The 26291-nt window shown below is 55.9% G+C and overlaps 1 protein-coding gene across 1 annotated transcript; it reads right to left on the bottom strand.

Moving 5' to 3' along the window:
* Positions 1-1016: 1016 nt before the first annotated feature.
* Positions 1017-21426, bottom strand: EPHB3 (EPH receptor B3). The gene is made up of 16 exons (XM_043874472.1): positions 20858-21426; positions 11826-11890; positions 10060-10732; positions 7368-7523; positions 6241-6582; positions 5953-6077; positions 5636-5795; positions 5446-5554; positions 5023-5075; positions 3837-3959; positions 3476-3723; positions 2791-3006; positions 2530-2679; positions 2245-2438; positions 1999-2154; positions 1017-1894 (listed from the first exon to the last, which is right to left on the bottom strand). Exons 1-16 carry the CDS (start codon positions 20967-20969, stop codon positions 1786-1788), a joined length of 2991 nt encoding a protein of 996 aa, XP_043730407.1. The 5' UTR covers positions 20970-21426; the 3' UTR covers positions 1017-1785.
* Between the last annotated feature and the right edge of the window lie 4865 nt (positions 21427-26291).

Here is a 26291-nt window from a genome sequence, read left to right as displayed (position 1 = left end):
ACGGAGCTCTGCCCTGCCTGGAAAGAAGTGCGGGACTGCTCCGTGTGAACCCGGAGATCCACAAGGCTTTGCCTACACTCCCTACCGGGTCCAGCCAGACTCTAATTTGGGATGGGCAGGTTCCTTGGAAACCTGTTCATTGCCCCAGAAAGGTTTACTGCCCAAGGTTCCCTCCTTCTGACACTGGGGAAGTCACTGCATATGCACACCCACCCCTCCAACACACACACACACACGTTTCTGCATCTAAGGGGCCTCTGAGTCCCCATTCCCACTCCACCCCCTTTCTCCTTTGACATTTATTTCCAGAAGCTGTTTTCCTAACCCTCTCCCTGGTTCTAGTTATTTATCCTCTGAACCTTTCAAGTGTGCAGGCAGTCTCAGGGTGGGAATCCCAGCCTCAGGCCTCACTTACTGGCTCAGCAACTTTGGGCAAGTTACTTAACCTCTCCCCTTCCTCCTCTGTAAAAAAGAGATAAAAATACTTCCTACCCTGGCTCAGTTGTTGTGAGATTAAATAAGATCCATGTATAAATGGAGCATTTTAGCCCAGTGCCAGGAACATGGTAATTGTTTAGGAAAGAGTAGCCACACTTCTCTGCTGACACTTGCTGAAAAGGACTGCCCTCTGCATCTGAACAGCAGTGGGGTCCCATCCTCTTTGTCCTGGGCCCTGTGACCCTGGAAGCTGATCAACTCCCTGCACCCCCAGCTCCTTCTAGACAATGAGTGTGAAAGGACTCGGTCTATAAAACACCATCCAGACTAGAGTGTCTGCCCAGACAGCCCCTGGAACTGGAATGCCCGGGCCTTAGAAGGAAGGAGCTCTGGGGGAGTTTGCTCTATACTGTTATCACCCCACTTCCAAGAAGTTAGGTGCAACAAGGCTGAAACACAAAAGGGAAGTTGAGCCTGGAGAAGCCTGGATTTGGCCTCCCAATGACTCCTGGGAATTCTGAAGGGCCAGGGCTGAGAGGCCATGAATTTTGGAGGTGGAATGAGGAGGGGCAAGAGAATCATCTTATTGCCTTTATTCCGCTGACGGCCCAACTGGCCCCACGGCAGGGCACAGGGCCAAGCCTTTACACACTCACCCATGCTCTCTGTGCAGGCCAGTGCATGCACACATACGCTCACACATACTCACACACACACACATCCGACCTCTGGCTCTGAGAGTCAGTCTCTGGGGGGCAAGGGGCTGCTCCTCAGCTGGCCCCTGCTTGCCCTTTTATGACAGCACCAAGGGCGGGGGTGGGGCAGGGCCCTCAGCCCCCAGAACAAGTCCCTGTGCAAACTGGAGGTGCCAGCTGGCTTCCGGCGGAGGGGCTTACGTTTCCCCCATTCCCAGGGTTCCCTCCTCCAGTTCCTGAGGGAGGGACTGCTCTCTGCCTACCTGGGGGGCCAGACCCCTGCCAGGGCTGGGCCCTGGAACCCAGGCTTATTCCCCACCTGACCATGCCAGGACCTCCAGCACTGACGAACAGCCAAGTCTGAGGTGGTGGGGATCCCCCCACAGGTGAGCACGAAGGCCTGGGCCCCGAGGGGCTGGGGAGGGGTCGTCACCCCCTCTCCTAATCCATCTTCAATATGAAGAGGTTTGGGGCACACTTCCTGGGGAGGGAGCACAGGCCTGGAGGAGAAGTCCCAGCTTGGACCTCTCACAATCTTCCATCTTCTGGGCCACAGCCTAAGGCTGGGCATCCAAAAGTCCAAAAGTCCAGTCGGCTGGTCGGAGTTCCTGCATGGTCCTTGGTGGGGCACGCACCCAGTGGGAGTCGGGTGTCAGACCTGCACAGGCAACGTCTGGTTCATCTGCAGCCGCATGTCCTGGATACTGCTGAGGATCTTCTTCTGGTGGCCCGCCAAGGTGACCCCGATCCGGAGCAGGTCTCTGCAGAGGGGCCAAGGGCAGCGTCAGTGCCTCCCCTCCTGCCCACCACTCGGGCCCAGCTCGGAGCCCCCAGCCCCGGCCCTCCAAATGTGAGGCACACTCACTCTGCAGTCATCTGGGCCACCAGGTCAAAGGATGCAAACCCCGCGCTGACAAAGCTCTCCTTGTACCGCCCCATCTTGATGGCGTCCAGCCAGTCACCAACTGTCGTGAAGGTCGTGTAGTCGGGGACCGTGCGGTCCAGGAGGGGTTGTGACATGCTGTGGGAAGAAGAGGGGACCTGATGAGTCCTGATGTCAGGGGAAGCAGGGTAGGGCTGCTGGCTCCAGATCAGAGACTGAGGTACTGACCCAGACTGGGCACTGGCGATGACCTTAAGGCTGGCGGCATTACGAATGAGCTTGTCCAGGGTGTTGACGATCTGGGAGAATTTGGGCCTGAGGTTCCGGTCCCGCACCCAGCAGTCCAGCATGAGCTGGTGCAGCGCTGTGGGGCAGTCCATGGGTGGGGGCAGCCGGTAATCTTGCTCCACGGCATTGATGACCTGAGCCAAGAGCCAGGAACCCTGGAGTGAGCCACCACTTGGCTCCCCAGCAGCTCCCACCCACCTGAGCACTCTGGCAGGTCCCACTCACATCCTGGTTGCTCATGTCCCAGTAGGGTCGCTCGCCGTAGCTCATGACCTCCCACATGACGATGCCATAGCTCCAGACGTCACTAGCAGAGGTGAACTTCCGATAGGCTATGGCCTCTGGGGCAGTCCAGCGGATGGGGATCTTCCCGCCCTGGTGAGGGGGGCACACGCCCTTCACCCGATGTCTCGGGGCTGGTCCCCAGCCCCGAGCCCCTGCCTGGCCGGCCCCGCCCCCAGTCTCCCTCCCAGCTGCTTCCTGTACCAGGGAGCTGGTGTAGGTGGGATCAGAGGGGTCATCCTCCAAGAAGCGGGAGAGGCCGAAGTCTGAGACTTTGCAGACCAGGTTGCTGTTGACGAGGATGTTGCGGGCAGCCAGGTCGCGGTGCACGTAGTTCATCTCGGACAGGTACTTCATGCCGGCAGCAATGCCTCGCAACATGCCCACCAGCTGGATGACCGTGAACTGTCCGTCGTTGAGCTAGAGACAATGAGGAGGCTCAGGAGGCAGCCGATCCCCTCCTGCCCGGCCCCGGGTCTGTCCAAGAACCTGCCTGCCTGCCCACCTTCCCAGGTCCGTCAAGACCACACCTCGTCTACCCCTCTGACCACATCCACTGTGCACCAAGAGTCAGGAGCTGCCCTCCTGTGTGGCCAGCATCTGTACATATCACCTGATTAACCCCTGTGAGGACCCAAAGAGCTCTTCCACTTTTATTTTACAGCCAAAGCAGCTGATACTCAGAGGTTAAGTAAAGCCTGAGGTCACACAGGCAGCAGGGGGCAGAGTCAGGATGAGCACTCTGGTCTTCCTGGCTCTGAAGGTCCAACTGTCTCCCTGCACTGTGCCACCTCAGCAAATATTTGGACTTGAATAGGGTCTGTCTGACCTGTGGGAGCGGGTGGTTTACCCAACCTAGCTCTCTCAGGGAGTGGAGGGGGGCTCTCACCCGCAGGAAGGAGTCCAGGGCGCAGTTCTCCATGAACTCAGTGAGGATCATGACTGGCCGACTTTTGGTGACCACGCCCTCCAGCCGGATTATGTTGGGGTGGTCAAACTGACCCATGATGGAGGCCTCGCTGAGGAAGTCCCGCCGCTGCCTCTCCGTGTAACCCACCTTCAGCGTCTTGATGGCCACAAACACCTCCCGGCGGCCAGGCTGTTTCAGCCGACCCCGGCACACTTCTCCAAACTCCCCTGCAGAGCACAAGGCACAGGTACTAAGCTATTTCTGTACCTAACTGTCCCCCGCCTTCCCCCAGGGGTAACCGTCAGCCTCTCCTCCCCACCGTGTGCCCCAACAGACTCACCAGCTCCAATCACCTCCTCAATCTTGACGCAGGACACATCAATCTCCTTAGCAAACTCCCGCACAGCCTCATTAGGGTCTTCATAGGTAAAGGGGTCGATATAAACCTTCATTCCAGGAGCAACTAGAGGAAGAAAAGGTGGGCATGAGAGGGAGTCAGATCCTTGGGCTGAGAACAGTGAGGGAACTCTGCCACCCAGATCCTGCCCCAGTCTTCCTCCCTGTCCCCTGTCCCCCGCCCCCACAGGAGCACATTCCCAACCTCCCTGCTAAGCCTGCTCTGTATTCCTTTCTGATGAAGCTAGAGCTCCCCCATCCCCACCCCACCACTGTCCCCTTGATGAGAACTAGCAACCATAAAGGCTAGACACCTGGTATTCTTCTCCTTCTTTCTCCCTCATCTCTCGTCACGTCAAAGCCTGTTTCAGACCCGTCCCTCCCCTCATTCCCTCTGCCCCTGACCTTGCCAGGCTGTCATCACCCAGACTACTGCCATAGCCGCCCAGCTGGGCTCTCTGCCTCTGGACTTTTCTCACCTATCTAGCCCGCATACCTGTCTTCCTACAACAATACTTTCATTGTATTGCTCCCCAGCTTGAGAGCCTTTCAGATTACCTGTGGTGCAGTCAAGTCCAAACTCCTCTGCCTGCCTTTCACGACCCTCCGAGGACTGGCCACAACTACCCAGCCTGGCTTCCCAGCAGCTGTCAAACCAGTCTTCTCACTGCCCCCACAGTCGGGCACTCTCTCCACCCCACCCACTACCTTCCAGAGGCTCCTCTAGCCCAGAATGCTCCCCCTTCCACCTCTCTAAACCCCACTAAATCTCACCTGGCTCAGCTCAGCCCAAGGCTACCTCCTCCAGGAAGCCTTCCTCTCTTCTGAACTCTCACTGCCCTCTGTCGCAGGAACCCCCGACTTAACACTGTTCTCTCATTGTTTCCTGTGTGTACTATGTTGTCTTTCTCACAAGACTAACTACCCCTGAGGACAGGGGTCACATCTCACTCATCTCTGGGGCTAGCAGGAGTGAGTAGGGGCTCAGGAAATGGCACTTAATTGGAAGCAGGACGGGGCAGCCAGGGGAGGAGTTAAAGGAATGAAGTCCCAGCCAGCAAAGAGGGTATCCCCAAGCCCCGCAGGGACCAAGGGAGCTTTGGGAGGTGGGAATGAGGAGGCAGACTCACTGTATTGCTGCAGTTTCTCTGTATATTCCGAATCAGAGCTGTGCCGCTGCTTCCTAGGGGGAAGGGGAGAGGGGAGGCCTGAGACAAGTCCAAGCTCCCTCCGTTCAGGGAACCCTTGGGCTCATAGGAGGGGCAGAGTGCACAGGGGACGGCCCAGTGCCTGGTCCCATGGTCAGTGGTTATAGCTACCTCTGGGTCTGTGGGCAAGGGGCTCAATGGACTTGATCCCTGAGGGAATTTGGGGACAGAGAGGGGACAGAATGAAGACATGGGTGTGGATTGGAAAGGGCCTCTCTAGCAATGACACCCTGGGCCTAGGAAGGCTGTGGTTCCAGGTCTGATGTGGGTGATGGTCACCTATCCGCTGAGAGGGCTCAAGGGCACTAAAGGAATGCTCCAGTGGGCCCCTGGGCCCATCGGTACCTGAGGCAGACGACAGCAATGACCACCACAGCCACTACGAAGACCAGCCCAGCTGTGGCTGAGCCCACGATGAGGGGGAGTTGCTCCTGGAGCTGCTGGGCACCGGAGCCTAGAGACGAGGAGGAGGCACAGGTGAGTGGAGGGGTGGCAAGCGTGGGCGGGGCGGGGACAGGTGTGGGGGGGCGTGTACCTCTCTCGCTTGTGGTCTCAAACTCAGCTGGGTGGCTGTATTGCCCATAGCCAGCTACCGTGCGGGCACGGACCTGGACCACGTAGCGGGCGTCAGGCCTCAGCCCATCCAGCTGTACGGAGTTCTTCTGGCTGGTCACGGTGGAGGCGATGCCCTCACTCTGCAACACCAGGAGGACACTGAGTCTGTGGGTCCTGACCTCCCTTGGCCCCTGCCCACCCTCCTCAGTACCCAAAGCTTCGCTCCCAGGGGACCCCAACACTATCTGCAGTGATCTTCTTGCCCCAGGGCTTCCTCCTGCCCTTTGAGGCTCTGACCTTCTCAAAGTACTTCATCTCGTAGTCCAGGATGACTCCATTGGGCCGCTCGGGGGGTGCCCAGGACAGGGTCAGGCTGCTCCCGGAGCTGCTGTGCAGGCGTAGGGTCGGCACTTCGGAGGGGGCTAGGGAAGGGGTGGGGCTCAGCGCGGGCTCCTCAGGCCCTGGCATCCTTCCCAAGGACCCAGTTCCCAGGGGCCCCCCGGTGGACCGTGGGCAGGCCCCAGACAACTCCGCTCTGGGTGGGGGAAAGTGACCCAGGCCCTACCCTCCCGTTGCCCTCCTCACCAGCCTGGTTGGTGGTGATATTCACAGCCGCGTAGCGGGGGGGCAGAGGGCTCTTGCCCGAGACCCCGTTGACCGCCTGCACCTCAAAGGTGTAGCGTGTGTGGGCCAGCAGGTGGCTGATGTGCACCCGGCGCTCGGTCAGGCCCAGCTGCCGAGGCACAAACTCCACATTGTCATCACAGCGTGAGCAGGTCATGGTCCCGGGGCCCCCGTGGCACTTCTTGCAGATGACATTGTAGAGGAGGTCGTCCCGGCCACCCAGGTCCCGGGGCTCACTCCACTCAAGGATCAGCGAGGTCTCGTTCACATTAGAGATCACACCCCGAGGCGGAGATGGCACCGCTGTGGGGAAGATGAGGGGGAGAGCGGTGAGCTGGGGTGCGGGGACCACCCTCTGCCCAGAGGGTCTGCGTTCTCCAAGCTGCTTCCTACCTCTGCTTTTGCCTCTGCTTTCATATGCAGAATGCCTTTCCTATGCCTCTTCACACTCCTATTTGGGCACACTCCTATTTGGCCTTTAAAGGTCAACTTGAGAGGTCACCTCCTCTTGGAAACCTTCCTTGATTCATCCTCTCCCCATCCTATGTACTCCCATAACCATTCCTGGGCATCCCGCCAGCCTTGCATTTAGCACATTATATGGTGGTTATCTATTTCCACATCTGTTTCTCCCACCAGGTTGCAAGTTCCTAGGACAGTTGACTGCATCATTCCTGGTGCCTGGCAATGCCTGGCACCAAAGGCCAGAGCAGGGAGAAAGCAGAATACCAGGCTGTCCCAGGGATGAGGCCCCTTCTCTGGTTAGAGCTGGACCAAAAGAATAGCAGTCCTAGACAGAAGAAGCGGCAGTGAACTAGAGGGTCCTAGACAGATCCTGATACCCAGCTGGGAGCTAGCATATGCTTATTTAGTATTGGTGGAGGGCTAAGCCTTTCAATTCACCTGGTTTCTGGCTCAGGGGCTGGTCAATTCCTACCTGCGCCGTGCTGAGCACAACATCTAACCCCCACCCTCAGTGTCCCCATCTGGAAAGTGGAGATATTCACAGAGACTGTTTAGGCATCCCCAGCCTGGCCCGCAGAGGGAAGGCCTGGAGGTGGAGAACATGAGGACGCGCCACCACTCACTGGTACAGGCACTGTCTGCGGAGTCGGAGTCTGCGCGGTAGAAGTTGTTATGGCAGGTGCAGATGCCAGCGGCTGGTGCAGTGGTGCGGCTATTGGGTGGACAGGGGAGGCAGGGCCCTTCTCCCTGCTTCGCCTTGTAGCTCCCGGGGGGACAGGCTGTGGGGGAGAAGAGGATGGACATTTCAGCTCCCTCCCCTGCAGACACAACTCTCCACACCTCCATGGGAATCTGGCCCTTCCCCAGCACAGGTCTTGGCCCCTCCACCTCCCAGACTGTGCAAGCCATGCTGGTATTGCCTAACTCTGGCTGCAGCTACAAAAGGCCCTTCTGCCTCGTGGAAACCCCACGTCAGCGGATTCCTCCCCGCCCCTCCCCCACCCCCACCCCTGGGGCCTCATGGAAGAAGACGTCAGCTCCATCACCTGGACAGCCTGGACTTGTCGAGGCAGGGAAGAGAGAGGGAGGAGGAGGAAGAGGAGGGGGATGGGAAGAGACCGCTAGCAGGCCAGCAGCACACTCTACTCTGCTGGGATGCCCCCACCCCTCCCTGAAACTCAAGGACAATTACTCCTGAAGAGCCTCAAGAACACCCCAGAACAACCAGCGGTGGGGACTCTGAGTTTCGCGGCCCACCTCTCTCCCTGCCCACCAGAATCAGGGCAGCAACTCCTTTCTGCCCTGGGGCAGGGGTGGGGGCTGAGAAGGGGTGAGGAAAGTAGAGAAAGAAAGCAGGCAGGAAGGCTGAGGTCACCTGGAGTTCAGAGGCCTCAAAGTGTCCACAAGGGGAACCCTAAACCCAAGAGGAAGCCTAGAGCTCCGTGCCTGAAAACCTGGCACCTCTATCTGGACTTGGGTTTCTGGAGATCCCCTGTATCTATGATGGCCAAATGATTTATTACTCAAACTGGACTGTTTTGAGAGTGAAAGGGGTCACAAGTAATAATCAGGATAGCTTGATGGGCGTAAACCAGGGCTGCCCTGGACACACTAACACATATGGTCACCCTGTCCATACACAACTGCTTTCGAGAAGGTTATCCTGAGTGTGGGATCCCCGGAGCTGGGGCTATGCCGTCTCTGGGGTTTAATCTCCCCTGACTAAGGTGATATTCCATCCAAGCTCTTTTGAACCAGTGGGAGAGGGGGCAGGGGCCAGGCCAGCCTGGTTGCCATGGGAACCAGCATGCATTTCCTGCCAGGGACCTGCAGAGTGTTAGCCCCTCTTCAGGCTGTCAGGCTCATCACCCCCCACCCCCTTTCTCCACTTAGGAGGAGGAAGTCTGGGGGCAGGTTCCCATAGTGAAGTGGAGAGGCGCCGGGCAAGGCACTGTTCACCTTCCCATGACAGCACAGACATAAAGCTTCACAGCCAGTTTGGGCCACCAGCCCCCCCACACCGAGGGCTGTGCTAAGAGCTGGCTCCCACCCTTTGGCGCTTCAGGCTGCAAGCTCCAGGAGGGCAGACAAGGCCCTCAGCACCTTGACACGCATGGAACAGCACCTTAATGAGGCTGTGTTCCCAATGCCCACATTCCCCACCACGAGGCCTGGAGAGCAGAACCTCTCTGAGCCTCCTTACTGGCTAAATAGAAGAGGTAACTGTAATCTACCATACAAGACTGTGGTGAGGCTCAGATGAGAGAACCTCTTGTGAACGGGGATTATAGCTGGCAAGTCTAGTACACTGTGAGGTCTTATGAGTCTTGGCAAGCCACCAGAGACAGGCCCCCTGACCTCCTTGTTGTATGCTTGCGTGTGCACGTGCTCAGTTGCTCAGTTGTATCTGACTCTTTCCAACCGCATGGACTGTAGCCCACCAGGCTCCTCTGTCCATGGGATTTCCCCAGCAAGAATACTGGAGTGAGTTGCCATTTCCAGGGTATCTTCCCAACCCAGGGATCGAACCCACATCTTCTGCATTGGCAGGTGGATTCTTTACTACTGTGCCACCTGGGAAGCCTGCTCTTGTGTATGAATCAAGGACAAAATAATCCCTGTCCCCTGCATCCCAGGACTCCTGAAAGTCACAGCACACACTTACATGGTGCTCTGCTTCCCTGTGTACCAGGCACTGTTCCAAGGGCGCCCATGCAGTGATTCAATTCAGCCCCATTACAGTTCCATTAAGGAATCACCACTAATGCCCCCATTTTGCACATAATAAGGAAACCAGAGTTCAAGAGTTCAGTGACTTGCCAAAGGTCTCACAGGTGGCAAGTGGCGGAGTCAGAACTCAGGAGTTCAGAGACAGGGGCCTCTGATCTCTGTACTATAAATGTAGCCTCTTAAGATGCAGACAAGACCCCCAGGTTAAAGGGCCAAGCATGAGGAGCTCCAGGGCCCATCTAATATTTCTGGGTGACACATACACTTGGGCCTGAACAAGTGGGCATCTCTGCGGGCCTCACGAGGTTCTGAGCACTTTCTCCAGGTGCCTATTTGTCAAGGATTCCCCATGGTTTCCTTCCTCTTTCTTTAGTTTCATTATTTCTTTTCTGATTCTGGAGTCTCTCCTCATTTTCTCTCATCTCCCTTCTTGTACAACATTTTTGGCACCTGCACCTGATACCCCTCTTCCCTTTCCTCCCTCTGCCCCAGATTGGGCAGGTAGGAAGTGGTAGGTAGGGGACTGTGGGTGGTGGTGGCCCAGGCCTATCCTCCCTCCCCTCCCCCAGGCCAGTCCTCACTCACGGCGGCACTGGGACTCCTTGGCGGCTGGCTCATGGCCGGTGGCACAGGTACAGGCGCCCACAGGCACCATCCACTCCCCGTCACCGTTGCAGTAGAGCTTGAGGGGCACGGACACCTCCACGGCGTTGGCGATGCAGGTGCCAGGGGCGATGACCAGTGAGGTAGGCTCAGCCCCAGTGAGGGTTTCAGGGAAGAGCGCAAAGCCTGCAGTGGTGGACGCACACTTCTTGTAGAATGCACGCACGGAGATGAGCGACATGCAGGCGCCCTGGTCCTGGAAGGCCAAGTAGAAGCCAGCCTTGGAGAGCGGCCCAAAGCTGCGCACCTTGGTGTTGACACGGCCAGCATCAAGCCGGGAGAAGCTCTCATCAGGTGCGATGGTGTCCACCTTCACGTAGGGGTTCTCCATCCAGAAGGGGGAGGAGGCTGAGGCCACATCACTGTCAGCCTCATAGTAGAAGAGGTTGAAGGTCTCCTTGCAGGAGCCAGGGATGTTGGGGATGCTATTGCAGTCCCGCACAGTGAACTTCAGCTCCACGTAGACCCGCTGCACATCTCGCCGCCAAATGAAGCCTGTGCGAAGCCAGTTGTTCTGGCTGGACTCCCGCACGTTACACACCTGGTACGTGCGGATGGGGTTCATGGCTTCATCATAGCCACTCACCTCTTCCCACTGTGCAAGTGAAAAAGACGGACAGTGAGACCAGCATTTGCCGGGTGCTTATCACAAGCCCAGATCTGTTATATTTACTTCACAGAGATGCTTCCGTGGTGTAGTGGTTGGGCATATAGACTAGTGGGTTCCAGTCTCAGTTCTCTGTTTGCTGTGTGACTACAGGTAAGTCACTTAACCTCCCTGGCCTCCATTTCCCCATCTGGAACATGGTAAGAATAAAGATATTTAAGGAATAAATGACTTTAACTGAATAAAGCACTTAGAACGGGGCACCTGATAAGTACTTTGTAAGTATCATCTATATTACTTATTATCTTTATGCCTCAGTTTCATTGTCTATAAAATGGGACCAACTGAAAGTAAATGAGGCTGTGAGGAATTAAATAAGTCCAATAAACACTGATTACCACTATTACCATCACATTTAACCTTCACAGTTCCTTAAGAAGATACATCTGTTGTTCCCACTCCTGAGAAGAGGAAGCCAAGGCTCACAAAGGCAGGGACTTGCCCAAGGTCACAGAATCAGGTCTGGTGACTTGACGGTCTGTAATGTCACCCAAACCCAGTATTCCAGAACTTAGTACAGTTGTGAAGGCCATCGAGGGAAGTCAAATAGAACACTTTAGAGATGTCAAGGACTACAGGAATGTAACATTCAAGAAATGGAGGCCCAGAAAGGTAAATTGTCTTGCTCAAAGTCACAGCAAGTCAGAGATCTGGAACCAATGTTTCTTTGTTCCCAAGCCAGTGCTCTTCCCAAGGACCCAGGAAGGAGGAAGATGACAGACATGCAAAGGGCTGTCAGGTAGTAAGGGATGGGAATAGGCTGAAGACAGGCTGAGGGGCGGGCAGAGGGAGAGCGGGACAAAGATGGCGTGTATGTGGGAGCAAGGACAGAGGCAGGCTGAAGGGTCAGAGATGAAAACATTTTCAGGGATGGACCAGCAGGCAAGGAGGAAGGTGACAGGTGCAGACGATGCAGATGCCACAGATGGGAAACTGACAAGTAGGGGACAGAGGCAGCCCTGCTGAGGCAAAGGGGCCAATTGGCAAGCAACACTCAGGAGGAATGGAGAGGAGGTCTTACCCCACTTTCTGGATGAGAGGTCCATGCCAACTCAGATGTCACCCATTTTGTATCCATGAGGGTCTCTGCAGGAGCAACAAGAGAAAAAACGTCAGGGGCCAAGCTTAGGATAAGGAGAAAGAGGAGGTTGCGCAGCAAAGTCCAGGATGCCAGACATCAATTCCCATCAAGTTCTCCCAGGTTCCCAAAGCTCTCAGCTCCCCAGGCCCAGAGGAGACCCTGCAGCCACTCCCAGAGATGTCACAGCCTCAAAGATGTCTTGTCAGGCCAGCTGGGAGTGGGTGTTAGTCGCTGACCCCAGATCTGGGTTAATGAGGCAGGAGCCAGGGCCGGTTCACACACCTACAGGCTCTACTAATCTCCACACAAAGGGGCTGGCAGGGCCTTTATCCTGGAACAAAGGGCCGTGTGCTTCAGACCCTGTTGCCCAGGCCTCCCCTGACTCCATTCCCAACACAAAGGCGCAGCCCCACACACGCCCAGGGGAATGGGAGAACAGTCGCAGGCCAGAGCCCACACCCACCCAGCCTCCTACACAACCACCTCTGGTGGACAGGACAGGAATGCTGTTTGAGAATGGGGTGAGGATCACCAAGGCCTAGCCAGCTCCTCTAGAGCTAGTTCAGTTGTTCCTGCAATCCTTGGATAAAAGTACTTACTGTTGGTGTACCCCTTTTACAGATGAGAAAACTGATGCCTGGATACAGTATGTGAAAAAAGTGAAACTGTTAGTCACTCAGTTGTGCCCGACTCTGCGATCCCATGGACTGTAGCCCACCGGGCTCTTCTGTCTGTGGGATTCTCCAAGCAAGAATAGTGGAGTGGGTAGCTATTCCCTTCTCCCGGTGTTCTTCCCAACCCAGGGATCGAACTCAGGTCTCCTGCATAGCAGGCAGATTCTATACTGTCTAAGCCACCACGGAAGCCCAAGTACAATATATATAGAACCTAAGGTAAAACTGCTAGAATTTGAGGTGAAAAGTTTTGAAACGTGTCTCAAATTCAAGTCTGACTCTACAATCAATCTCTTAACCAGGGTACTGTGACTGTAATATGCCCTTCTGTAACGGGGAAACAGAGAAAGCCGAGAAAGCTCATGTGTATACTTTGTCTCAACCAAGCTGTCACCTCCTCCAAGAAGCCTACCCTGAACCCCCAAGAGTGTTAGATGCCTTCCTCTGTGTATCCAGGGCCAAGGGCTTTGTTGCAGCACCAATCCCATTCTAAGCTTCAGGGTTTTTGTCTGTTTCCTTTTGCTTGGCCATAGGATGGGTCTATTAATGCTTATGACATAAACTTGCTCCCCTAGGAACCGGATCTGGGTTCTGGCTTGATAACTCTCCTCTCTGACAGTCTAACCCCAACATTAGACCTAGGAGTGGGAAAGAGGTCTTGAGTCTTTTCTCATAGCCTGGAAGACAGCCAGTGGTTCTCCCCTCAACTCTAAGCTGGAATGGGGCAGGATTGCCCCAGAACTCCTGGGGACCTCTACATCAACAGTGGGGACAAGCTGGAGGTACTTGGAGAAGGGAAAGACCCAAACCCTACAGACTCCTGGCTTGTGGTCTTTGCCAGTTTCCTGCAGTCTGGGTCTGAGCAGGGGATGGTGGAGGAGGCAGCTGTGGGCCCAGGCCCTCACGTGAGGCAAAGGGGGCGGCCAGCAGCAGCCATTCACTTGGGGAGCGAGGCTCCCTCCTCCTTCCTGCAGCAGCAGCTGGTCCCTGGAGGACCGGGCTGAGGGGTGAGCCATCCCAGCTTCGTCGTCGGTGGCCTGATACGCCCCTCTGGCAGGCAGACAGACAGACAGACAGACACCGATGTTCAGCGCGAGGGGGGGCGGGGCGGGGGGCGGTGGAGGGGTCCGGGAGAGAAGAGGGGGTGGGCAGAAGCAGGGGCCCAGAGACAGGCAGGGAGGGAGACCGGCGGGGCTCGGGGCTCGGGGCTCGGGGTTCGGGGCGGAGCGGGCGAATGGTGGGCGGCACCGGAGCCGGAGGGATGTGCGGGGCGGCGGGCTAGGACCAGACTGCCGGGATGGCCGGCGGCGGACTACAAAAGACAAGGAGGCCCAAGGAGACAGACGCGGAGAGGGAGTTGCCAAGTAGCCTCTTCCCCAGCCAGCAGCCCGGAGTGCTGCGGTCCCTGGGAGCCCCTGGGAGCCGCGAGCCAAGTGCGCCCCCTCCCCCCAGCCAGTCCGCCTGCTGGTCTGCCCGCTGCCCGCTGCCCGCCGCCCGCCACCGCCACCGAGCCGGCCAGGGCTCCCACCGCTCCCTCGAGCTGCCTCCCTCCTCCCTCTCCCTCACTTCCTTCTGCTCAGCCTGTGCCAAACCCATCTGGAACTGTTTAAACCCAAATATTCAGCCCCCTCCCCCCTCCAAGCCAGATTCCTCCACAGTTTAAAACAAGCCCAGCGCTGGCTCTGAGAGGCGGGAGGGAGGGGGGGCCGGGGAGGGAGGCAGGGGGGAAGGTTGGTGAGGGGAGGCTCTTCATTTCTGTTTAATTTCTGGGGAGCGAGAGAGGGAGGGGGCGGGGGGATCGGCCCTTGGCCATCGCTCAGCCTTGGCCATCGCTCAATCTCGGCACATTTTTCCCATTAATGAGGAGAGGACTTAGATTTCGAGTCATGTGTGCCTGAGGAAGGGCTCGGTCACCCTGGTGGGGAGGGGCTTGCTCTCTGGGGGAGGGGAAGGGCCTACTCCCTTCTGCAGGAGGGAGGCCCTGAGGGGCCTGTGTCCCAGCCTCAGGAAGAACATGGGGGTGAATCTGTCTGTGGTGTTGAGGGGGAGAGACTCACCCCTCCAGAGCCCACCTTTCCTGTGTGTAGGGTGTGTGTGTGTGTGTAAGTACACACTTGCTGGGGTAAAGGATACAGGTACAGGGGACAAGGACAAAACAGGAATGAAGGAGCAGTCTCCAAATTCCCCAGCTGCCCCCTCACGCCCACCCCCTTCTGTCCCACCATGTGGCTGCTGGAGGGAAACCAGAGGGCGGTGGACACTTGCGATACAGGCTCTGTTGGGCAGGGAACCCCACCACCACCCCTGCCTGCCCCCCCAGCAAGAAAGCGGAGGAAGTGGCCACCAGGCCTTTCTGGAACTCCCTGGGACTGGGGCTTCATGGCTCAGAAGGAAAGCAGCACCCCTTTCGGGTTTCACGGGGCCAACAGGAGTGGCCACGTGGCAGCAGCTGTGTGGCTCTCGCCTGTGCACACAGAGGCACACACTTCAGCAAGTTCTCAGTGACTGGGCTCCTTCCCACCAATGGGGCTAAAGAGTGACAAGTCCCACATATGGTGGACAAAAACACACAAAGCCACAGCCACCCGCAGACACACACACACGCTTTCACGCACAGTCTGCCTTTCACAGACACATGGATGCATCTGGTCCAAACAGATCAGTCTTCTTGAGACATCCATATACAATGAATCTTTCCTACACACAGATCCGGCATGCCTTAGGCAAAGACTCACTCTCACAGCCTTCATATGTGCGGATTTCCTGAGACATATGCATCCGCGAGGGCGCATGCAGCCAACAGTGCGTTTTCCCTACACACCCAGCCGCACGCTATTGCCAACCACACGTCACAGTCTTAAGTGTAGTCAAGTGCAAACACAAACACCAGTTTGCCTGTACAGACGCCGTGACATGCTCTTACACAGTCATACACAACTAGCATCAGCTGCACACGCATAGATGCCCACTTGCACTGTGACATTCCACAGGAGCATGCGGACATAGTATACGTATCAATATCTAGAGGTGGCATAAAGCCTCGGAGTTGCATTCTCGATGCACATGCCACACACACACACATTCTGCAAGCCCGTTCTTTCTGTGAGGTGAGTTTTCAAGCGAGATGGAGAAGAGTGGGAGAGGGCACTCTTCTGCCGAGAAAGCAGAGAGACTGGGGCAGCCTTGACCAGAGGCACAGGGAAGGAACAAGCTCCAGACCGGCTTCCTGTGGCCCTGGCCCAGGCAGGAGCTGTCACAGGTCACGAGGCTGGGGGTGGGGCAGGGGCATGAAGATGCTTCTGGGTGTGGCAGGGTGCAGTCTCCCCAGGTATAGCCCTTGCCCAAGCAGCAGGCCACTTCCCTGCTAGCACAATGGTACCATCCCCAGTTCTGGGGCCGTGGTAGTGTGAGGTGCCAGGATGAAGGCAGGTAGCCTCAGGAGCTTCAGGCAACACTTCCACACATAAGTTGGGGGCCCAGGAGGAGAACATCATGGGCAACCAGCATATGTCTGAGGGCTTCACTGGGCCATACTGGTGCGGGGTGGGAGCCTGGCACCTGCCTTAGTGAAGGGCCAGGGGCACATGGCTTTATGGAGCTACTAGATCCCACAGAATCCCCAAGCCCCAAGTCACACAAAGCACCCCACCCTGCGAGCAGGTGTGCCGGTGAGACTCAGAGAATAAAAAAAAATCTAGAGAACAGGAGCAAGAAACAACCAGCCCAAACTCCAGACCACGGACTGTGAGGTGGCAGGAAAGGTCACACTCTCGAACTGGGCCAACAGAGTGTGCAGGGGCAGGAGGACAGAGGCACAGGGTCTGAGCAAGAAGGCACGCCCTGGGACCCTGCCTGCAAAGAGAGGGGGAAGACTCCTCCAGAGTTGGTCCCCCTCTTCTGCCTGGAATCCCTACCTCAGCCAACCAACCTGAGCTATCTGTCCTGTCTTCTCCCCTCCCACCCCTCCCCTGAGTCTCAGCATGTGCACATGTGTGTACCAACCTGCACACCCAGGGTGGTCAGCTCGAGAAGGAAGGGATCTGAAGCAGACTCTGCCACAGGACCTGGAGGACCTCCTCTCCCTCCCCCTGCCACGGCCCCAAGGCCCTCAGGTCTGGGTTGGAGGGGAGGGGAGCATCTCAGAACAGCGAACACATTTTGTTTTTCATTCTTCCCCTCAGATCACGGAGATTTATAATTAAATAAACCTGAGAGGGAGGAGAAGGGAAGAGGAAGCAAGGGGCAGGAGCCTAAATGCCTCAGTGCTCATCCATGGTCCCCACCCTGCAATGGAGGAGACCCGGGTTCAATCCTTGGGTTGGGAAGATCACCTGGAGAAGGGAATGGCTACCCACTCCAGTATTCTTGCCTGGAAAATTCCATGGACAGAGGAGCCTGGTGGACTATACAGCCCATGGGGTCACAAAGAGTCAGACACAACTAAAGCAACTAACACTAAGAGGACTAATGGCCCCCACCCCAGTCATGGCCCTGCCAGCCAGCCAGAACGGTGATGCACAGCTCACCTTTAAAGGCTTCCCTGGGATACTGGCCACAGCCGGTCTGACCAGGAGTCTCAGGGCAGAGAAGCAACAGGAGACCGGGTGCCAGGGCCAGCCCTCGGGGCAGGGGGCCTCTCCCACCCCATCAGGTGCCCAGCTGTACCCAGTCTCCCTCCCCACCATCCCCAGCTGCCCAATCCCGACAAACCAGTTTGACTCAGCACAACAGGCAGGGCTACAATTTTCAAACTATGCAGGCCTGGTGATTCAGCCTCTTCATGCTGTTTAATTAGTGGAAGGCCGGGTGGCAGAGGCCTTGCCCATGGCAGCTTTGGGTTAGCTCGCCGCTGCCGAGGCCACGGCGGCGGCGGCAGTTCTGGTTAAAAGGAACACGGTGACAGGCAAGCTGGTTCCCTAGAGTACCTGCCACTGTCCCTCGTCGCAGCTCTGAGGTGCCAGATCAAGACAGATGGGCGGGGGGCACCAGAGGCCACTCAAACACATGGGAAAGCCACAGAAACCCCAGCCCGCTGTCACTTTTCAGCTGCCACCGCCTCAGTGGTCACTGCCGCTGAGAAAGAGGTGGACTCACACACGCCTCTCTCCCCAGGGAGAGTCTTCCACTGCAGCAACAGGGCTTGCCTGGGAGAAGGCCGACTAGCCCCCACCTCTTATATCTGGTAACTGTTTCTCTTTTCTCCAAAGGGTGTCTTCCCAGCAGGGCCCTCCCCATCCTATCTGAGGTATAAGGACCCTGTGGTCTGGACATCCTTCTTCATCCCACACCCCGTTCCCAGTCCGCTCACCTACTGGACTCCACATCCCCAAGGGGAGAATGATCTTGGCTTGGGGGACTGGGGAACATTATACAAAAGAAGAGTGAGCAACCAGGTGGCCCTCTTTCCCTGTGACTGAGGGTAAATTTGAGGGCAGTTTGTGTGCATGCTGGGGGCGGGGGAATCAATCAGAGGGCAAGGAAAGGTGTTTCTTTAACCAAGGAGGACAAGCAAGGACCCTGGCTCTATCCTCATGGAAAACTGAAACATTTGGAGACAAAATCTTGGTGAACCCCAAGTGTGTAGATGAAAGAGCAACTAGGTGCTAGTTGGCATCTAACCAATGAGACCATGAGGGTCAGCACCCACAGCTCAAGAACCTGGCCTAAATATAACAACCTCAGAGGCTAAGGGCAAACCAAATACTAGCAAAACCAAAGGGAAGGCTGGAGTGAAGGGGTGAGATCCTCCACCCATAAAGCTTGGGGATGCTGAAGAGATCTTCGGTGCTGGGTGTCCCACCTAGCCCTGCCCTCTGGCCTAGCCCAGGACCCCCAAATCTACCCATCCCCCATTCAAGTTCCTGAATAAGGATGGGGTACAGGCAGGAGTCAAGGTCAAGTCTCTTCCTACCCCATCCTTTCCCTCCCAAAGCTGGAGAGAAATGGAGGTTGGGGGAGAGGGGATAGCAACTTCCCCAGACTAACTTCTCCTCCCCTCATCATTGCTTCCTCTAAGCTCCCTCCTGCAGGGCAAGTGTACACACCAGTTTCACTTTCTGGTGCTCCCCAAGGAGCAGACCCTAGGGTAATAATAATAACAACTGTTAGTCCTTGAATAACAATAGCTATGTGCTAAGCACTTGACACACATTAAGGATTCAATCTTCATAACACCCCCTAGGAGGTGGGTTCCACTACTATCCCATGTCACAGTGAGGGAGAGCAGGAGGGTGGGTAGGGGGACCACTGGGCTGGGGTCAGCGCCTGAGGCATCATCTCCTTTCTTTCTTTCTCACACTAACTGAAGACCCTAAGTTCTGATACATGGCAAATGTGAAGGAATTAATGAAAGCCACACTTGGGAGGCACTGCTACCTTCTTAGGAGCGCCCCACACTGGCCTGGCCTCCCAGCTACCACCCACGCAGTCGGGTAAGAGACCCAGACCCCACTTCACAGCTGAGGGAGGAGGGGACAAAGTAGGGGCCACATCCCCACTGCCCTCTCTTTCCTGGGCTGCTACAGCTCACCAGGCTTCTGCCTCCTGGTCTGCCCCTCATGTCCTGGGCCTGGAAACCCGGATGCCAGCTCCCAGCTAGGGCCTGCCAGCTCGGGTCTAAAGGGACCAGCAGATTGTGAGGAGTGAAAAGGAGAAATAAAGGAAGGAAAAGAGGAAGAAGGGACACAGGGAGGGAAGAAGGAAGGAAGGGGGGGTGAGCCTTTTCAGGTAGCCCTTGCTCACCTGACCCAAACCACCCCCCTTCGCCCCACTCTCAGCATCAGCACCCACCGCACCCCACAACAAGGGCTCTGGGGCCTGGCACACACAGCCCCGTAAGCGCGTGTGCCGGTGTCGCCTCTCCTGGGCTAAGGCACAGACCTGAGAACTCCAGCAGGCTCACACCCTTGAGGCAATCAACAACAAAGCTCCACACTGGTTTCTCACGCCTGTGATCCTATCACACACATGTGGGTGAGTGTGCGCCAAGTGTGGGTGCGACCTCGGTGTGTCTGTCTGGATTTGCATGTGTCCACCCGTGTGAATCAGTCTGTCAGCACCAATGGGCTCAGAGATAAAAGACGACGGGGATTCAGAAGAATGTTGTTTTTTTTCTCCTGGAGAAAATGAAAAAGCAACCAGAAGATGCCTTTCTCTTGTAACTGTGTTCTTTTTTCCTTCCAACCTTCAAGTTTACCGATTGTGAACAAGCGAACAAACCAAGTCACACAGAATTCATTTTTGTTCTTAAACTAAGAAAAGTGACTAGATCGGTTAAAGATACCAAACAGAAGTACTGCCTGTCATCCCAGTTCCCCCCAGTCTGTGGTGTCCTTCCCTCCACATTCAGGAAGGTTTTTCTTCCCTCATGGCTCCAAAAATTTTAGAAAACCGTGTGTGGATGTGTGTGTATCTGTCTGTCTGTCTATTGTTTGCCCCATGTCAGTGCCTCTGTCCCCGCAGGCTTGTGTCAAGTGAATGTATGTGAGCTCTCCCACGGGGGCCAAAACCACTTAGGCTGTTCATCCAGGCACAGTCCTATGGAAGTTGGAGCAACCCCCCAGCAGCCCTCTCTGAAGGTCTCGCACAACCCACGGAGAAGCCTGGCCTTTTCCACTGGATAATGGGTAAGGCATCAGCTCTAGCTCTACTTGAGACAAACCCCACAACCTCAGTTCGGTGGAGACCCCAGCACTGGGGGTGGGGGTCCTGCAAGAAGGCAGAGGGGGAGCGCCAGAGCAGTGTGCAACGGCGGTGCACACAGCACCTTGTGGGTAGTTGGCGCTCGGTAAACCGTCAACAATAACAGGCCCCCCGCCTCTCCATCCCCGCAGCCATCCCCTGACAAAGCGGAGTGCACGCACTCAGACTCTCACGGTTAACTCCAAGGGGTTCCTCGCCAACGCGGCCCCTCAACCAGGGGAGCCCAGCAGCATCCTCGGAGCCCCGGCGTTGCCTGGTGAGGGTCGCCCACACTTCCCTGCATTCAGGAGGTGCGGAGGGCCCCGCTCCTCTGTCCTGAGTGCCCGGCACTCCTACAGAAGCTCACCGCCGGGCCATGACTTTTCAGGGACGCTCACCCAGGTCGAGCTGCCTGCGATCCCGCAACCGGCAGACGAGGCGGCGCCCAAGGCGTCCCCTCCACCCCATTTCCAGCCCATGGAGAGGGTGCGGGTGGCCGAGCCTCCTCCGAAGTGCGCCTGGACCGCATCGGACCGACACCGCAGACCCTCCCCCGGCCCCCGCTCGGGCGACCCCAGACACCTTAACCCTTGGACGCACTCCCCCGACGCCGCTCACCTTCCAGCGCCCGGCAGCCGGCGGGCAGCAGCAGGGGCAGCAGCAGCAACGGAGAAAGCAGCGGCAGGAGCCCCGGCGGCAGCGGCGGCGGCGGCGGGCGGCCTCGGGCCATGGCCGGGGCTGGCTCCGGGAGCCGAGCCGGGCCGCGCCGGGCCGCGCCGGCGGGGCGGCGGGCACCCGCAGGAGGATCCGCTCGGCGGGCGCGAGAAGGCTCGCGCACGGTCCCAGGAGATCCAGGAAAGGAGAGGGTGCAACCCAGGCAAGCGGCTCCGGGACCCAGGCGGCGCCCTGAGTCGGGCGATCCCGGGGGATGCGAGCAGGTCGGTCCCGGGGGAATCTGGACTGACCGGTCCAGGAGGATCACGGGCGCTTGGAAAGCTCGGAGCCAGAGAACTCGGGGAGGCGGGCCGGGGCGGGAGGGAGCAAGTGGTGGTAGTTCGGTGTGCACAGTAATCCAGCGGTCTCCTGCGGGCCCGACTCGGATCTGAGACTCCGGGTGCGCGCGCCGTCCGGGGTCCGAGCTGGGTTCTTGCTGCGCCGCTCACGTACTCACTTCTGCTGTCCCCAGCGCTGGCGCGGCCGCTCTGGGCGAGAGGGGCGGGGCTGTCCGCCTGCCTGTCATCGCGGAGGCCCCGCCCCTATCCACCCACCGCCCACTCACAGACCGCCAGGCGCGCTGGTTCGGCCTCAACAGCACTCCGCCGGAGCTCAGTTGGCAGCGGTTCCATCACGCCCACCCTCAGGTTCTCTGAGGCTTGGGGTGGGCGGGGCCAAGGAAAAGATGAATTAGATTGGGCGGAGCGATACTGTCCATCAGAGGGAAAAACCCGCCTCCTGTTCCCCCGCGGTGACTAGTAACCGAACCTGAGTCCGAGGTGCCATTCACATAAAACGAGCCGGGGGCGCCCCCATGTGGTCTGTGCGTGCAAGAGGCCGCCCCCATGTGGCTGTCTTTACAGTCAGGTCCAGACCCAACCTAATCGCGGCTTACGCACTCCCAGGTGGGCGTCCTCCGCGACACATCCTGTGACCAGGACCTTCTCACTTGTTTATTCATTCATTCATTCATCTGTGTATTTCATCATTCTTTGAGCCAAAGACTGACTAGAGTTTTCTGGCGATACAGCAATGGATAAGACAGAGATTTGTGTTCTCTTGGAGCTAACAGAGCGGTGGAGGCAGGCATGAAGTCATCACCGCAGAGTGTAACAGTTATTATTATGGAGGAAGGACAGAGTTGCTGCAGCACATGGGAGAGGCATGGCTATATCTAGCCCTGAGGAAATGACATTCAAGCAGAAATATGAAAGATGAATAGTAGGCGAAGAATATGTGTGTGGGGACCGGGGAGGGCAGTTTCAAGCAAAGCAAACACACTTTGTGTGAAGTCCCAGGGGCAAGAGAAACTGATATTCATTGGAGGAATTGGAAAGAAGTTCAGAGTATCTTAAATGTAGAGTTGGAGGCTGAGGGGAGCCAAAAGGAAGCTTGGGAGTCGGTGTGGGGAGCAGAGGAATTTTTTTTTTTTTTTTTGATTCAGAAGGCCTTCCTAAGAGCTAGGGTCTGAAGCAGGGGCATTACTTTATCAGATTAACATGGCTTCTCTGGGAAGGAAGAATGAGAGGAGGCAAGGGTGGAATCAGGGAGGTCAGTGAGGAAGCTGTGCAGTGGTCAGGCAGAGGAAGATGGTGGCTTGAACCAGAGTGGTGGCTGTGGGGATGGAGAGAAGTGGGCAGGTCTAAGATATTTTAGGACGCAGAGCTTAGGCGAATTGTGATTGGGTGGTTGAGAAGCATGGGGTAAACAGAGACATTAAGAAGAATCCCCAGGTTTCAGAATTGGGCAAATAGACTCCTACCCCATTTGCTCAACAAACTCTTGCAAAGTGCAAAAAACACTCTGAAAAAAATTAGTCTAGTTTATTAAGATGTAGATGTTATTATAGCCCCATTTTACAAACAAAACTGACATCTAGAAAAACTTAGTGACTTGCCCCAAGTCACAGTGCTCATAAGTAGCAGAGTGGGATTTGAATCAGAGTGTATAACTTTCTTTTTTTTAAGGATTGTATAGCTTTCAGACTCACTCATTCTACTTCATCAGGCACCTTAGGATCACTAAGGTGCCTGCTAAAAACTCAGAATTCTGAGCCACCCATCCACCTTGGATGTTGGGACTCAGAATTTCTGGGGGTATGGAGCCCAGGAGTCTGCATTTCAAATAAGTATTCCAGGTGATTCTGATGCACTCTAAAGTCCAAGGGTCACTATCACCATGCAGCCTCCCACTGTCCTAATGGGAGAAACATCCGTCCCTCTGAACCTCCCCCAGATACCATGAGATTTCTCAGGGCAGAGAGTAAGAAATCAGATTCTGAGCTGCCTCAGAAGCAAGATGGTCACACTTAGTCCTTTGACCATGAAGTATCCTAGATCCAGTCCTAAAAGTTCCTTTAGTGTAAATGAGGTCATGGATCCAGTGCTCAGGGACATTGCTCTAGAGAGGTTAGTCCTACTGGCCAGAGGCATGTGAGGGTACATGGGACTGGAGTGGGAGTAAGGGGCAGGGGAGGATGCCATGAGATTCCCAGATTTCACCCCATGTGCTTCTGCCTTCAATCTGTTCTCAAGTCCCAGAGACTCCCAGAAACATCATTCAAGGTTCTAGGTCACAGAAGGGATCTTGGAGATCACCTTGTGCAACTCTCCCGTTGCAGAGCTGGAAGCCTGAGGCCCAGAGACAGGAGAGCTGGCCCTAGAGTCCCCTCTGCCCTGGGGTGCTGGTTGCAGTAGGACAGGGTAACATTTCGGCAGGTGGCCTGGCAGCAACACCTCCGAGCTGAAGTCCTGCTCGTAAGGCGGATCTGTGAGGCCGGCAGTCCTGTTTGCTCAACATCTGTGCCAGGGTAGGCCTCGCCCTGGACAAACACAGCCTGCCTGGCGGCAGGCACCCAGGCTCCTTTGTTCTTGGGCCTGATAGCAGAGGCTGCAGGGCCAGCAGGTAACGGAGGGCCCGTCCTCACCGGATGTTGGCACTATGGTTCCCACGGGAATTGGTCCTGATCAAGAGGCCGACAGGCTGGAGGGCACCTGAGTACTGGCTACAGCAACCTTGGGCAGGAAGGTGACCACCTGGCAACAGAACAGACGTGAGTGGAGGGCAGGTGGAGGGACAGGAACTGAGAGCCAGGCCAGATAAGGAGGGCTTTCATCTCTGCAGGGCTAAGTGAGCAGAAGGTCTTCACCCTCTTATCTTTTCAGGCTGATTAAGTACCAAGGAACCCAGGGAGCAGGCTCCTCCAGCTTTTGATTTGGAGTGAAGGGAGAATGTCCAGACTGAGGTCAAGATGCCTCTCCCTCAGCCCATCATTCTTTCCTGCTTTGTTTCTAGGAGGGAGATTAATGTAGAAGCAAGACCTTGGACTTTGGCATCAGAGGGAGCTAAATCTAAATCCTAGCTCAGTCATTTACCAGCTGGGGGACTTATGAATAAGAAGCTGAACCTTTCTGAGTCCAAGGGAATGAGGGTGGGACAATGATCATACCGCCCTTGCAGGGCTATGATGATGCTCTGGCCAGAGGGCCAGGAGCACTGCAGATATCTAATAAATGCAGGTGCCATATAATAATTAACACTCATGCCCCATAACCAATCTGGACACACAGTCAGTTTTGGGATAATTATAATAGAAGAATGTGTGTGAATTGAATTGGAGCTGGAACCAACTCCAGATTTTCTTTTTAAAAAATAATAAATATGTGTTCCTAGGTTTGTAGTTTGGGGATAGTGGTGAGAAAGACAAAACTGGGAGAAGAGGGCTTTGGGGAAATAAGTGGTAGGGAATGAGTGCTTTTTGGGCTTCAGTTTAGAACTAGCATGAAGGCAGAGAAACCAGCGAGGAGGGCAAGATGTGATGGTGATAGGGCTGGCTTTGTATAGCATGGTAATCTGAGCAATGGGATGGGTGGTCATTTATAGGAAGAGAAGTAAAAACTTGAGGAGGGGCAATTTGGTTGGGGCAGGGAGGGGGAATAGGGACTGGGGATGTCATTTTGGACTGGCTAGGTTTGGGAGGCCTGTCAGCATCCAGATGGGCTCATGGAGCTGACCACTGACAACACCACTCCCACCTCATTTGCTGACCCTCTCCACTGCCATCTAAGCAGCCTCAGATCTGATCTCTCTCTGCCACTTGTAGGCACCACCTCAGGACCTTTGCACTGGCTGTTGCCTCTCTCTGGATCTCTTCTTCTTCCAGCTCTTATAGAGCTGCCTCTCAGAATTTAGGTCTCCACTTAAATATCACCTCCCTGACCACTTTGATCTCCTCCCTTGTCCCCTACACCATCACTGTCTCTCCCATTGCACTATTTTATTTTCCTTATATTTAGCACTAGTTGAGATTGTATTACATAGTCATTTGTCTACGTATGCATTGTCTGTCTCCCTTTCTAAAACGTTAGCTTCCTGAGAGCAAGGGCTTGTCTTATTTTCCACTGAATCTGCAGTGTAAGGACCACTGGCCTGCATGAAGTAGCAATTTACTAAATCAATCAGTAAGAAGGGCAAATATATGGGATTCCTACTGCCACTTCCTCTTCCCATGCCTGTGGCAAACGTTGCTCATCAACTATAGGCTCTTTCCTCAATGTGATGCTGCAGACGGCCCTTGTCCTCGTCAATCTCTGAGAGTTGGCATAGGAAGTTCCACCAACCTGCCATCCCTGTAGTAGACAAAGGTCCTCTGCTAGCTACCATGTGATCATGTTCGAGTCTTTTAAAACTCCTTGGGGGACTTCCCTGGTGGTCCAATGGCTAAGACCCTGAGCCCCCAGTGCAAGGGGCCAGGGTTCAATCCCTGATCAGGGAATTAGATCCCACATGCTGCAACAAGCATTCACAAGTAGATCCCAAGTGCCGCAACTAAGACCGGGTGCAGCCAAATAAATAAATATTTTTAAAACATAAATAAAGCTCCACGGGCTTCAGTTTCCTCATCTGATGTCCATCCGAGAGGTAGGAGAGACTCTCCACTCTTCCTTTATGAGCAGGGCTTCCTGTCTAGAGCTGCGGTCACCTGCAGACATGCATTGAGTCACAATCACTCCCGCACTTTTCTCTCTGCTTCCTCCATTTTCTCACCAGCCCCAGAAGGCAAGCCTAGAAATGACCTTCGACACCTGGCCCAACAACACCCTCATGTTCAGATGAGGAAACTGATCTCAGAGAAGAAAAATCAGTGGAGCCAGAAACCTAACAAAGCTTAGTTGTCCACACACAGTGCTCTGGCAGCCATTCCTCTCCTCTGATCCCCGCAGGGCCAGGCACTGGCTGCCGTCAGCACCTCCTCTCCGGGACAAGAGCCGGGCCGCAGCTTCCTTTATTCTCGGGCTCATTCCCAAGCCCCAGGAGGCGGGCAGCCTGGCTTCCATCC

Source organism: Cervus elaphus, chromosome 19, assembly GCF_910594005.1.
Source record: "Cervus elaphus chromosome 19, mCerEla1.1, whole genome shotgun sequence".
Taxonomy (NCBI): domain Eukaryota; kingdom Metazoa; phylum Chordata; class Mammalia; order Artiodactyla; family Cervidae; genus Cervus; species Cervus elaphus.
Note: the sequence above shows the minus strand (reverse complement) of the source record. Positions and strands in the feature narration are given on the sequence as shown.

Bases quoted from the DNA above. Each gene is read 5' to 3' on its own strand.
- EPHB3 (XM_043874472.1), bottom strand. From the start codon at position 20,969: ATGGCCCGAGGCCGCCCGCCGCCGCCGCCGCTGCCGCCGGGGCTCCTG. The intron at 3,960-5,022 runs GTGAGTCTGCCT...TTCTTCCTCTAG, and splicing joins AGAGAAACTGCAGCAATACA to TTGCTCCTGGAATGAAGGTT. The intron at 2,439-2,529 runs GTGAGTGGGACC...CTCTTGGCTCAG, and splicing joins GGGACATGAGCAACCAGGAT to GTCATCAATGCCGTGGAGCA.